The sequence below is a fragment of the Strix aluco genome, chromosome Z, assembly GCF_031877795.1.
Source record: "Strix aluco isolate bStrAlu1 chromosome Z, bStrAlu1.hap1, whole genome shotgun sequence".
In the NCBI taxonomy this organism is placed as follows: Eukaryota; Metazoa; Chordata; class Aves; order Strigiformes; family Strigidae; genus Strix; species Strix aluco.
The window spans coordinates 86,395,185-86,407,575 of NC_133971.1; the positions used below are offsets into that span (position 1 = coordinate 86,395,185).

The 12,391-nt window shown below is 44.2% G+C and overlaps 1 protein-coding gene across 1 annotated transcript in view; it reads right to left on the reverse strand.

Annotated features, from left to right (window-relative positions):
• Positions 1 to 12,391, reverse strand: part of DNAI1 (dynein axonemal intermediate chain 1) — a 152,661-nt gene that overhangs the window by 52,063 nt on the left and 88,207 nt on the right. Inside the window, exons 19-21 of the mRNA XM_074813687.1 lie at positions 10,507 to 10,596; positions 5,850 to 5,937; positions 3,937 to 4,016 (exon numbers count right to left, since the gene is read on the reverse strand). Of these exons, the coding sequence (XP_074669788.1) occupies positions 3,937 to 4,016; positions 5,850 to 5,937; positions 10,507 to 10,596 (258 nt within the window). The remainder of the gene's footprint in view (positions 1 to 3,936; positions 4,017 to 5,849; positions 5,938 to 10,506; positions 10,597 to 12,391) is intronic.

Below are 12,391 nucleotides of genomic sequence, written 5' to 3' on the forward strand. Positions count from 1 at the left end.
CATCAGCAAAATTCACCAGAAAAATTCATCAGGGTGCACTTGATCCCATCGTCCAGATCACTTATGAAGACATTAAACAGCGCTGGGCCCAATATCGATCCCTGGGGGACCCCACTTGTGACAGGGTGCCAGTTTGAAAAGGAGCTGTTCACCACCACCCTCTGGGTGGGGCCTGTCAGCCAGTTCCCCACCCACCACACACCCCTTGTCTAGACGGTAACACAGCAGCATCTCTAGGAGGAGGCTGTGGGGAACCATATCAAAAGCCTTGGAGAAATCCAGGTAGACAATGTCCACTGCTCACCCCACACCAACTGAGCAGGTTACTGTGTTGTACAAGGCGATCAGGTTTGTGGAGTGCGATTTGCCCTTGGTGAATGGATGGTTATTACTGTCCTTATAATGTAGAGGGTTTCTTTAGTTCACTAACAGAAACACTGAGACTTTAGGCAATATTGAATTCCAAAAAATATTCTTTTCCAAAGGAGGTTTGTATCTCGCAACAGAAAGAGTACTGCCCAGCAATGTCACTCCCAGGCAGATCAGGACACCCAGTTGGTCTTCAGAAACCACTGACACAAACGTGTCCCGTGTTGTTGCGGACAGCTGTTACCAGCAACACCAGAGGGACTCCTTGGTTTTTGCTCAGTGCTTTTTTGTAGAGATCTGTAACAGAAATGCTAAGATATATATAGAAAGGCTTATGAATGAAAACAGAGGCATGTGAATGTATTGGGAGAAACAACAGGAAATGGTAAAAGAAAGAACCTGTTTTAATTGATGGCAAATGCAGATAACTGGACAGAACAAATACAAGCCCCAAAGATAAGGTGGCAAGAAGGTGAGGAACAGAACTCAAGCCATAAAATATCTAGACAAGGAAAACAACTTTGCCTAAGACAAAGGAAGACTAGACACTGAAGCAAATGATCTCTCCATTACTAAAGGGTCACTGGAAGTCAGAGCCTGTCCAGAAACCAGTTTGTCATCATCATTTAAGGAAAACCCAAGAGATGTGATAAGGACTCAACAGCCAGCACCATTTGTCATCTGTATAACCACAAGAAAACCTGTCCTGACCACACAGATACAAATGTCCTGGTGCTTAGTATGAGAGAGTGAGTGAAATTAGTTTTGTTTAAAATTAGAATCATCTTTTCCTTCTATATAGTCTTGTACTGAGTTTTATTATATTAATTTGTTATACTCTCAAGCAAACTGCCTAAGACAGAAAAAACCTCTCTCTTACATTAATATGTTCAAATCTCACCATAATTTTTCTGTGGAAGCCTGTTTATTAAGAAGTAATTCTGACCAAAGAGTTGAAGCAGCAGTAATGTTTCAATATGAATCTCAGAGACCATACTTTTTGATACCAAAGCCACACAATTCCTAAACAGCAAATAAGATATGCAAAGAGGCAGTTTTGCATTACAGAATCATATTACTGGAGAAACAGTTTGTACTCTATGTAAAAGGGCAATAGATAGGTCTGCGTGTAATTGAAATAATGATTTCTTGGCTTCAGAGACACTATTAACTAAGCCACTTTTAAAAATTCACCCTAATTGTTCTGCAGCTAAAGGATTAACATATTATCATGCTATTTGTGGGCATGTTTGGTCTCTGAAAAAACGCCTGCCTGAAATTCACTTTCCAATTTATTTAATAAATAATCTAAAATTCGGTCCATGTGGAGAGCAGCCCATGTTTGATCCCTGACTCATACAGCATGTAAGGAGTCTGTCCCTTTCACTCATTGTGCAGTGGCAAGGGCAAGTGCAGCACAGAGACCCGAGCAGCTCACTTCTGCTCAGTGCAGCCACAGGACCCAAGAGCTGCCTGAATGGCTGCGGGACTGTCACTGTGCTCAGCACCTGAGCAGAGCAAGGCTCTGGGAGGCGGTCCACAGGTAGCTCCAGTAATGGGTTCAGACATGCAGCATTTCAATAAAGGGTGTGATGAAGCTTTATGGTAGACCTTGAGAGATGTCTGGAGCAGCAGTTGATCACAAAACTTCTGAAAATGCTTGTAGCAAACTCTTGGGGAACGCTAAGGATGCAAGCACTCTTCCCCCTGTTTTTGTGGATACTGTGGAGGCCTGCTTGTGCTAGACAGAAGATTTCTTTTCCCTGTGTTAGCTCATACAATCAGATGGAAGATTGCCTCTTCCTACCCATGGGAACATCTGAGTTTTATAGGGCAGTGTTGCACAATATGAGAGTGGTACCACTTTTTGCTAAGGCTCACCAATGCAGGAATGTTTGTTGCTTACCAGTAACCGTGGCCAGTAACTCACGGACATCCATCACTCACCTAAGCATAGAGGAAGTTAAAACATGTGGTTCCATACTGCCTTTTGATCATGACTAGACACAACAGTACCCAAACAACTTGGAGTACAATACCCAGGGTACCAACTCCTGTGGGTGACCAGCCAACTCAGAACATCTGCCCATGACTGAACAGATGCTTTGTAACCTGAAACCATCAACAAAAAGCCATTGCACTACCTCACTGCCCATCACCCATCAGCCCAGCCCCCACACTTCTCCCACCTTCCTTCTGCACCTGTCTTGTCCAATGCAAGTGAGCACTACTCAGAAATCCTCCCTAGATACTGCCTGACAGAGGGAGAGATTTCAATCAGCATCATCCCTTTGGAAAGGATACATATTTGTTAAGTCTGTCTTGCCTAAGTGATTGATATTGATTTCAGAATACAATTTCCTTTGGGTTCTTTTTCTCTGTTTTGTTTCCCTTTTGCAGGCAGGACATGGGGAAGAAGCTTACAGCATCATCTAGGGATGGCTGGATGGATCTGCTCTGCACGTCAACCTCCTTGCTGATGGTCCATCCCCCACACTGGAGGGCTGTGGCTACAATATTAACAAAGCCTCAAAGCCAGCTCAGAGGAATGCTGTGCAAACAAAAGTTATATGAGTAATCTGCTACTGGCCTTATTTTGAAGGCTAAATACAGCAGAGCTCAAATCTTCCTATTTTTAGCCTGATTTCTTAAGAAAACACAATGTATGTGTCCTGCTGTCTGTTTATATCTCCTCACAAACAACTTTTGACCTCACTGGCAATTTTGGCCAAAGCTGGCTGCACGCTGGACTTGGCAATATTAAGGTCTTACACATTCTACAAAAAAGGATGGCTGTAGAGTGCAAACATCTGGGCAGTGCCCCCACTCTGGGAAGGGCAAGCAAAGCTTGGCTGCTGCCCTCAGCACATGGCTGGAGCTGGCTGGTTGACGACTCCCCAGTGGCACAGGGCACCAAGGCGCAGGAGGGCACTGGAGTGGAAGTAGCCAACACTGTCTGCAGGAAATCAAGGGTTATAGCACGGAGTGGGATCACTGAACTAGGGACAGCATGGGGATGATCAGAAGGAGGAAGGGTTAGAGTAGATAGTGTGGAACTGGAGATAGGAGGGCAAGGAGAAAGTGGGACTGGGGAAAGGATCTGGGATGTAATTGTGGAAGGGAAGTGCTGCAGGACACCAATCCAAAGGAAACAAGGCTTCATTAGCCTCATTGCTCATGGGATAATAGGGCTAAAAAGGAAAAGAGATGAGATTTTTCCTGCCATTTCCCCATAGCCATGAGGACAGAGGATCAATGGCTTTTAACTTCTGCTCTGATCATAGGTAGTGCCTCACTTGCACAGCTGCAATCTGCAAAGTATTCTGGGATGCAGTTTGCAAGAAAAACGTTTCTACAAAATAAGGTCTTAATTGGGTCTGTGCACACAGCTCCCTGTGACCCTCTGTGGTTCTGTGCTGGTCTCAGGCTCACCACAGGGATCTGAGGGCAGGACCAGGCTCTGAAGTTGCACTTTGTTACTGCCTGAGCAAACAGTTAAGATGATGAACCCAAAAGACAAGCACAGGTCAGGGGATGTAAAACAAGGGACAAAGAAACCATTCTTACCTTATAGATCTTTCCCTCTTCAGTACCAACGAGAAACAAATTGTCTATCTTTTTGTGAAAATCAAACGATGTCCCGCAGCCTGTTAACAGAAGAAAGGTCTGTCAGACAGAGAATTGGTTCATCTGGCCAGCACACACTCCCTGCCTATGGTACACACACACTGCCATCATTTTCAGAAGTGATTTATTAGCCAGAAGCTCCCAGAAGAAATTAGAGCCACCCCTTCTGCAAACACTTTCCAAGCTGTGCCTGTCCTCAAGACCTGTAATTTGAAAAGCCAACACAGAGAAAGGGAAAAGGGAATTGGAAGAACTGGAAGAACAGATTGGCCTGGGGTTCACTTTAGTAAGAATTTAAAATGCCTGGTGCAAATATAAGAGTTGTGAGGACCAGGCCTGCCTCCTATTGGGCAAGAACAGATCTTTTCTGTTTGTTTAGTATTCACAAAAATATAAATGGTTTCCCATGCATAAAAAAGCCCAGAGAGGAAATACCATATCATAGCTGTCTGTGCCCTTTTCATCCTTAGCTCAGAAGCCATTTAGCAGGTCACTTCAGTAAAGCCAATAGCAAAGGATGTGAGTTGGGAAGAAATCTTCTTCCAGGCACAGAAGGATCCTTTGAACTTCAAAAGCCCTGAATTGAGCAACATTGTGAACTGTGTTTAAAACAGGTGTCAACCACAATAGGATGTGGCTCGAGGTTTTGTGGCTTCTGCTCCTGAGGCAGAGGTAACATCATCCAAGAAAGCTAATTCACATGATGGTGAAAGAAAATTTCAGCAGGGTCCTTGAGCAGAAGATGGGATGTCTGCTGAGTGCCAGAGTAACCTGGGGCTGTTGACCTGCAGGGACACCCACAGCAATCATCAGATGAAAAACAGGAACAAGCAGACAAGGCTCAGAAGCACATAGTTTCAGAGAACGTTTTTGCAAAGGCAGCTGTCTTAAACATTAACAAAATGTAGTCCTCAAAGGAATTGTTAAGGTCGTTTCAACCCTGTAATACTGTCTGCATTTTTAACATTTAAATAGATTGTTAAATATTCAAGACAAGTCTTTGAAAATTCATTTCCCAGTACCACTAACAACTAATACCAAAGCCCTTGGGAGTTCTGCAGTGTACTGCTTTAGCTGGTCTCTTGCAACTTATGTGGCAATGCAAACCTTGTCACAAACAAATTGTTCAGTGGTTACTAGCCTAGAAAGACAGTAATCCTTAAATGCAGAGCGAGTGCCTTCTCCAAAGCCAGGACACAGCTTCACAGCCAAAAGCAGGTGCAGTAGGATGATTAGGGGATTCCTCAAGGCTTTCTGTGTAGTCCAGGACCTCCAGAGCTGACTCATCCCATCCTATCTCAAACACAGGGTGGTCAGGATGAGGGGATTCAGCCTAGAAGAACTGCACTCTCTCCACTTTGTATGGAGGGAGCCTAACATAGTAGCTCAGAATAGATGCTGTGCTTTTAGAAAGCCAAAACCTGATGAGGCACATCCCACCACTGGCTGGATGAGCTGTGCACTGAGGAAAGGGCAAAGGTTGCTTTTCATATTGATTTGGTCTGTCCAGATCAATGTCTGGTAGGGAGAACAAAACTGACTTAGTTTTGACAAATACAGGTAATGCCTGTGCCTCGTCTGCATTGGGGTATCCCAGTGAAATGGACATTTTTTAAATTAATGTTCATATTTTCCTGAAAGTAAAGGCAAGATGTAACCAGCAAAACTTGATTCAATTAATGGCCATTGCTTCAGACAGATTTCGCCCTACTGCGTGATGAAAGCAAGGAGGCGTAACCCTTCTTTAGCTCCTTTCCATCTCAACACCCCACTCCCAGTTTAATTCCCCAGAATGACTGATTAGAGGCTTTGTGTCAGTAATTAATCAGCATGGCAAGGACTTGGGCTCCTACCAAGCGTTTGCAGCTGCAGCCCCTCTGGCCCCTGCATCGTTGTTCCCTCTACTGACAGCTTGATGACATCTGTATGAACCAGCTCATTCTGCAGGCAGAGGAGATTCCACATGAATAACATGCTTTACAGCAGCAATACAGAGACATTCAGTACTTTGAAATGGCAAATTTTATGGAGGATTTTTAAAAAGCTATCCAAAAGTTGCTTAATGTTTCATGCTCACAATTGGCAACTTGCTAACATGCTATTTTGCATAAAACCTCCAGGAAACTTACGCTTTAGTGCACTGGAAGTGAGAGCCACGACACATCACTCAGACACAGCAACTGATCCAGAAAGCTTTAGGTTTTGGGGTCAACATTTTTGAGTGGAGGTTGACACTGTCAGCTTAAATCATTGTGTTAAGTGAAATCACCCTGCATGGTTTAAGATGGGTATTCCATATTGTCATGGAGCTAACTAAAATCCACACAAAAGGATAGTAACTTACCAGCTTGCTAGTCTTTGCTTCTTACCATCTTCCCATTACCACCAGAGCCGCCTCAGTTCTCAATACTCACAACCTCACAGGCTCTGAGATTCAAATAACAAGCAGCAGATCGCCCAGGGGAAAAGTACCCAATGTTGCTGTTATCAGCAGTGCTCTAAAGAGCTCTCATTGCAGGCCACGGCACTGCTGTGCTGGGTGGTGTGTGAACACAGGGGAAAAAGGCTGTGCCCCACAGAGTTTACAGTCGAGGCGGGAGACAGAAGGCAGGTGAAAATAGACACGATGTGGGTGAGCACGTGGAAATGAAGAGAGGGCAAAGATCCATTCTTAGACTAGCTTTGGGAATTAAAATACCACTGCAGAATGGAGTTGGTTGTGAATATAAGAATACCCTGGGGCTGATAAAAAGAACAAAGAACTAAAGATTAAATTAGTGAGCAGTGTGGGCTGAGGACTGGATGTTTTCATGAATCTGCAGATTTCCCACTGGAGCACTATGAGAACAAAACATAACTTCTTAGCTCAGTGAATCAAGCTTTAGTTGGAGCTTCTCTAAACCCAGAGCAGGACTCAGGTGGAAAAAGAGATTCTACCTGGCAAAGTCAATCTCAGGGAATTGCATGCTAGGGAAAGTGGGAGAAGACCTTGTGAGCATCTGTTCAGTACTCCAATTCAGAGGGGACAGAGTTCTGTAAAACACTGTTATCATATTTTGGGGGTACAAATTTACAGAAGGTTCAAGAAAGGTCAAAACCTGTAAAATAATGTACTTCCTTCTCACTAATTTGCACTGCTGCACACCCACATGCCCTGGCCTATTGATGGCAGTAACTGTTCTCTGAGAGAACAGCAAGAAGCAGGACAGACTCCTGCAGCCTACAGAGTCTCACCTTCTGTTAGTGACTCTTGTTGCGGTATGTGGGTTATATCAATCCTGATTCAATGGGTAAAGGCAGGAGTGGTGATAAAAAAGAGGCCATATATGCTGCTGTATGTGTGCAAGAATTGGAAAGAGCAGTGCCCAGAGCATCCAGGAGCAGAGCATATTCCACGTGTCACTCACTGCCCATCCAAATACGGGTGCTGGTGGGCTGCTGGGAGCACAGTCAGGACATGCTGAGCAGGCACTTGCCTCTGCTCAGGCTCCCAGATCTGTCTACTCTCCAGAGAGCATCTGCCCACTCTCCAGAGAGCATCTGCCCTGTCCAAGCCATGGCTGGTGGCCACCTGAGCCTGGTCTGAAGAGCAGCTTTGGAGGTGCCTACACCTGATCACGTTGATATACCCAGTGTGTCTAACAGAGGTCAGACACGTGATCTGGACAGGACCAGAGATGTGCTAGCACACTTACTCTCTGTTCTGGTAGAAAGGCAAACCACATGACACCTTCCTTCTACATGCATACCTTTCTGCAACCTTTTTCTGAAGACTCCTCCCAGCACCTCCACCTGGCCAAGGCCTCTGTGGACAGATTCTGTAGACTCTGCCTTCACAAAGGATCTTATTTGGGCAGACTTCCCTGTTGTGTTGCTTTTATTTTGTACCCAGCTTCACAGTCTGGAAAATGCATCTGTTCCTAGGGCTGTTTGTTGCCAGAGCTATTCGTATATTCCTCTGGGTAAACAGACTGTTGACAGTGTGGCCTTCCAGGAATACTGAACAATAATATGTTGCTTCTGCCTAATTTTAAAGCACATGTAAGGATTAGTGAATTAGGCCTTGCAGCTGCCTGTTTCCCTTTAGTTGTTATTAGCCTCAAGTGATGAAGGAGGCCCAGAGGTGTTAAGTAATTTAGCTCTAGGTCATGTACAAAGGGTGAACTATGGCTACTGATCAAATCTAGGATTGCTGAGGATCAGCCTGAGAGGCAGTGCCAGGCTGCATCCCAACCGGTTCTTTGACATGGCTCTGACAGCTCTCCTTTTTGATAGGCAACATGTGCACCCAAGGTGGGAGAGTAGAGTCATCTGGCTGCAGAAGTCCTGCATCATTCCTCGCTGTTTTCCACCTTCATGATGACCCAGAACCAAGCCAAAACTATAGCCTAAGCACACACACCTCACGTGCTGTCTCATGAAGTTTGTCCAAAGTGATTGTGCCCATTTCTGAGAGAGACAACCACTATGGTCAAGGCAGATCAACTGTCCCTATCTAACATTTGACAACTCTTCTATACAAATTTTGAGTGTGGCTTGCCAAATATCCAGCTGGGAGTAAGAATGAATTTATGCACTTTCTGCTCTCAGCTTTGGAAGTGTCAAACAGCTATCAGTGTTTGAAGAAGCTTTACTTTTGGATAGTCCTGTCAAAAAGATTAACAAAGCTCTCTTTCATTTATTCCCTATTTGCACTACTGATTTGCAAAATAGAAGACCTCTGGAGTCTCTTCAATTTTATTCTAAATAGAACCCAGAGATAGCTCTTTCATAAAACTGGAATTCAAGCAGATTGTCCATTTCTCCTTGCTGGGTACAAAACCACAGATTGTAACCAAATTCCCTTTTCATTCTGTTTCTTGCTTTCCTTGTTGAATCTCTGTCCAAAAAAAGAAACCAGACAGCACCTAAAACTTTGCTGTTTTCCACCCCTGCCTGCTAAGTACATACCAGCTCTGGCAATTTCAGAGGTAACTTCACCTCAAAAAAATCTTAAAACAATGCTTTTCACATACGTATGGCCAAGTTTGTAACAGAAGTGCAAGAAATAAGTAGAAATGACACTGTGTCAAGTGGATGCAGGTCTTAGGGGTCACACTGAGGATGCTTAAGTAGGCATATCTACATGCTCAAGGGACAGAAGAAAAACCAGTTTACAATGTGGGAGCACAGTTAAGCACAGATGAAACACAGAAATGTTGCAAAAGGCCCTCTACCAGGTGAGCTGCCATCAGAGTCCATCTGCTGACTCTTAGGTTGTCCCAGTTGTGGCATTTCTCTGAAGAGGCTTAACCCAGTGTTTCTTGCCTCCTAAGTGGAGCAGGCTGAGCACACTCAGCTACTGAGCTCAGCTGATAGGTGTAACATGCCAAGTCACCTCAACTGGAAGTGTTTAGCTGTAGGCCTGTATTACTCACTTCAACATAATCTTTCGGGCATTTGTATATCGGGGATAAAACAGGAGTTGAGTGCTGGGACGTTAGCCTGTCCCTGTCTAGGGAGCTCTGAGAGCTCTTTTGGGAGAAGGACTTAGGACACACTTGCAGGAGGGATTTTTGTGTCTAAAGCTGCATGTATGAACCTGGAGGAGTTTATAAAAAAGAACTTAATAATCAGTGCCATCTGCATGTAGCTACTGTGTTCATTAGAAGAGGCTCCCACTCCTGAAGTGAACATGGGACTATGATTTACATATAATGTTAGACATGAATCCCTGCCCATGGCAGCAAGGCCTAAAATTTTCAGGGCAAGCCTTGAGTAGCTTGGTATAACAGGTTGAAAAAATGAGCATCCAAAGATGTAAAGAAATTTATTTGCTTGCTGGGGAATAATGAAACAGTTGCTTCAAACTCATATTTAGGGCAATTCAATTATTTTTTAAGTAAAAGATTTTGAAATCTTCAAAATGTAAAATCAAATAGCCAACAGAAAAAACACATGTTGAGATCCAGAGACATAAATCTAAGGGTCATTAGGAACTTACTTAATGGTAAGTTTCTATCAATATATGTACTCCAAAAGAAAAAGTGATCAAAGGAAGGGCATGCAAACGAGTTAACAGAAGTTGTCTTGGGTATGAGCCAGCAATGTCATGGCGGGGGGAAGCTCTCTACCTGTCTGATTGCACGTTGTCATCCCACCGAAAGCAGATTATTCTGCTCTGTCTCTGAGTGACCCTTATGGGACAAGGAAGGTTTCAGAGCAAGGACCAGTCTTGAATTCCTGCAGCTGCAAAGCAGGAAAATGATCTTTTGTACTCAGGCCCATGGAGTGCTACAGGTGCAGGTAGGATGGTTAGGTCCAGAGCAAGGAGTAAGCTGGTTCTAGTTATTTCAGAGTTTAACATGGAGCCCCAGACCCAGCTGTAACTGCACTTGTAACCTTTTGCTGCCACTTCTTTTCAAACCTGACTCATTATAAATAAAAAAAAACCCAAACAATGCATCATTGAACTTTGGAGGCAATAGGTTATAATTTGGCTGTGAAAAGAAATTGCCACCTACTGTTTACCTTAACTAAAGTCCATGAAACAATCCGCCCATCCGAGGAGACAGAGAAGAAATTCAAATTGTTGTCCATGTCATCCTTCTGCCACTTGACCTTAAAACAAGAGAAGTCCCAGTCAGCACAGGGTTCTCAGCATTAGCAGGACAGAGTCCCAGGCCCTCCACAGGGTCTTCTGGAATCCTTCCTAAAGAGTAGCTGATTTCCACCCCAGAGGCTTGCTGGTGCATAGCACATATGAACACCTTTACCTCCACAGGCCGTTTCAGAAGTGCCCCCAGCACTCCTGTCACTCACTTTCCTGAAGGATGCTCCAGAGAGGGGGCAACCCACACCTGGGGACTCTGCACCTACCCATGGCCATCTCTCCCAGCAGCGACAGGAGTACTGCCATCAAGGATGGGCCTCGTGAAGTGTCTGAGCTATGCAATGCTCTGCACTACAGCACAACACCACCCTAGAGATCCCTAAGACATCTCCAAACACCCACGGTACCACAGAAAGGTCCCCAAGACACCTGAGTACATCACTGACCCTGAACAAACTAACACCTTCCATTTGACTAATTACTCCAAGTGTAGTGCCATATGGGCTACCCTTCAGCCAGACAACCTCAAATTAGCTTTCTGTCCCTATGTGGGGTGCAGACAAGCCCTTGCAGGCAACGTGTGACATGGGTCCTTAGGGCACTTATGTTTCAAGGAGATGAAAACATCTCCATTAAAATTAAAATCCTCCCTACACCTTCAAGGCATCTGTCTGCCTGGTAAGGAGATTTGCCTTTTGACTGTGACAGCTCAGCAGGAGAGATTAGAACTCAGATAAATGGCTTACAGTTTAGAAGAGACATTTCAGTTAGACCAAAAGCATTAAGAATGCTCGATTCTCAGATCTGGGAATTCAATCAGACTGAACGGGAAAGGATGACTTGTCACTGGGCCTGTCAGCACACACTCCTGTGGGCATCTGTCAGTTCAGGATGGGGACAAGCACTTCAGCAGGTTCTGCTGAAGTTTTCAGAGGTATATCTGTTCCTGTCCAAGCAGTGCACCAGATGCATTTCCCTAAATATCATCCCATAAATATGATAGGTGGACATGATTATCCTAGAGCTTACCAAATACTCTATCTATGACCAGCTATTTATCTGGTACCTATCCCAGAAAACAAGCAGTGTTCTCAAAACTTTAATTACACAGATTGGGTATTCTGATGATACTTCCTTGGGAAAAACACTGTTAATTCTCTTTTGTAAAATTGTTTATACTGTGAAGTTCTACGGACCATGAAAATTCAGCAAGAGACTCAGCTAAGAGTAATTAAACCTCTAGTGAACATGTTTCTTACCTAGAACACACTAATCTGAGGAAGGAAAAATAAAATATAAAAGGAATCCATCTGAGAATACATAAGAATGCCAGTTTCATGTCCATAAGGTGCAAATGAAGAGTTTTGAGTGGCATATACCTTTGAACATCCTTGCACAGAGAAATCGTATGTCTTCAACTGGAACCCCTTCTGCTGTATGGCATTAAGGGTTGCTTACATTAGATGCTGGGGGATATGGTCTAGGGGAGAACTTTGTAGAGTAGGGCTGATGGTTGGACTTGATGATCCCAAGGGTCTTTTCCAACCTGAATGATTCTGTGATTCTATGATTCTATGATGATTAAAGGAATGGCGTAATTCAATATGTCCCAGAGTAAATAAAAAGACAGGTTCAACGGCACATATGGAGAACAGTGATTTCCAAGGCTGGCCATCATGCACAAAGTGTGCTGGGTATATCTATTCCAGGAACATCTCCCTGGGATCATGAGCTACTGCTGACAATGATGGTCACCAGCAGCTGCTTCAGATGAAGGGGTTGGTGCAGTGAGGAGTTTTAATC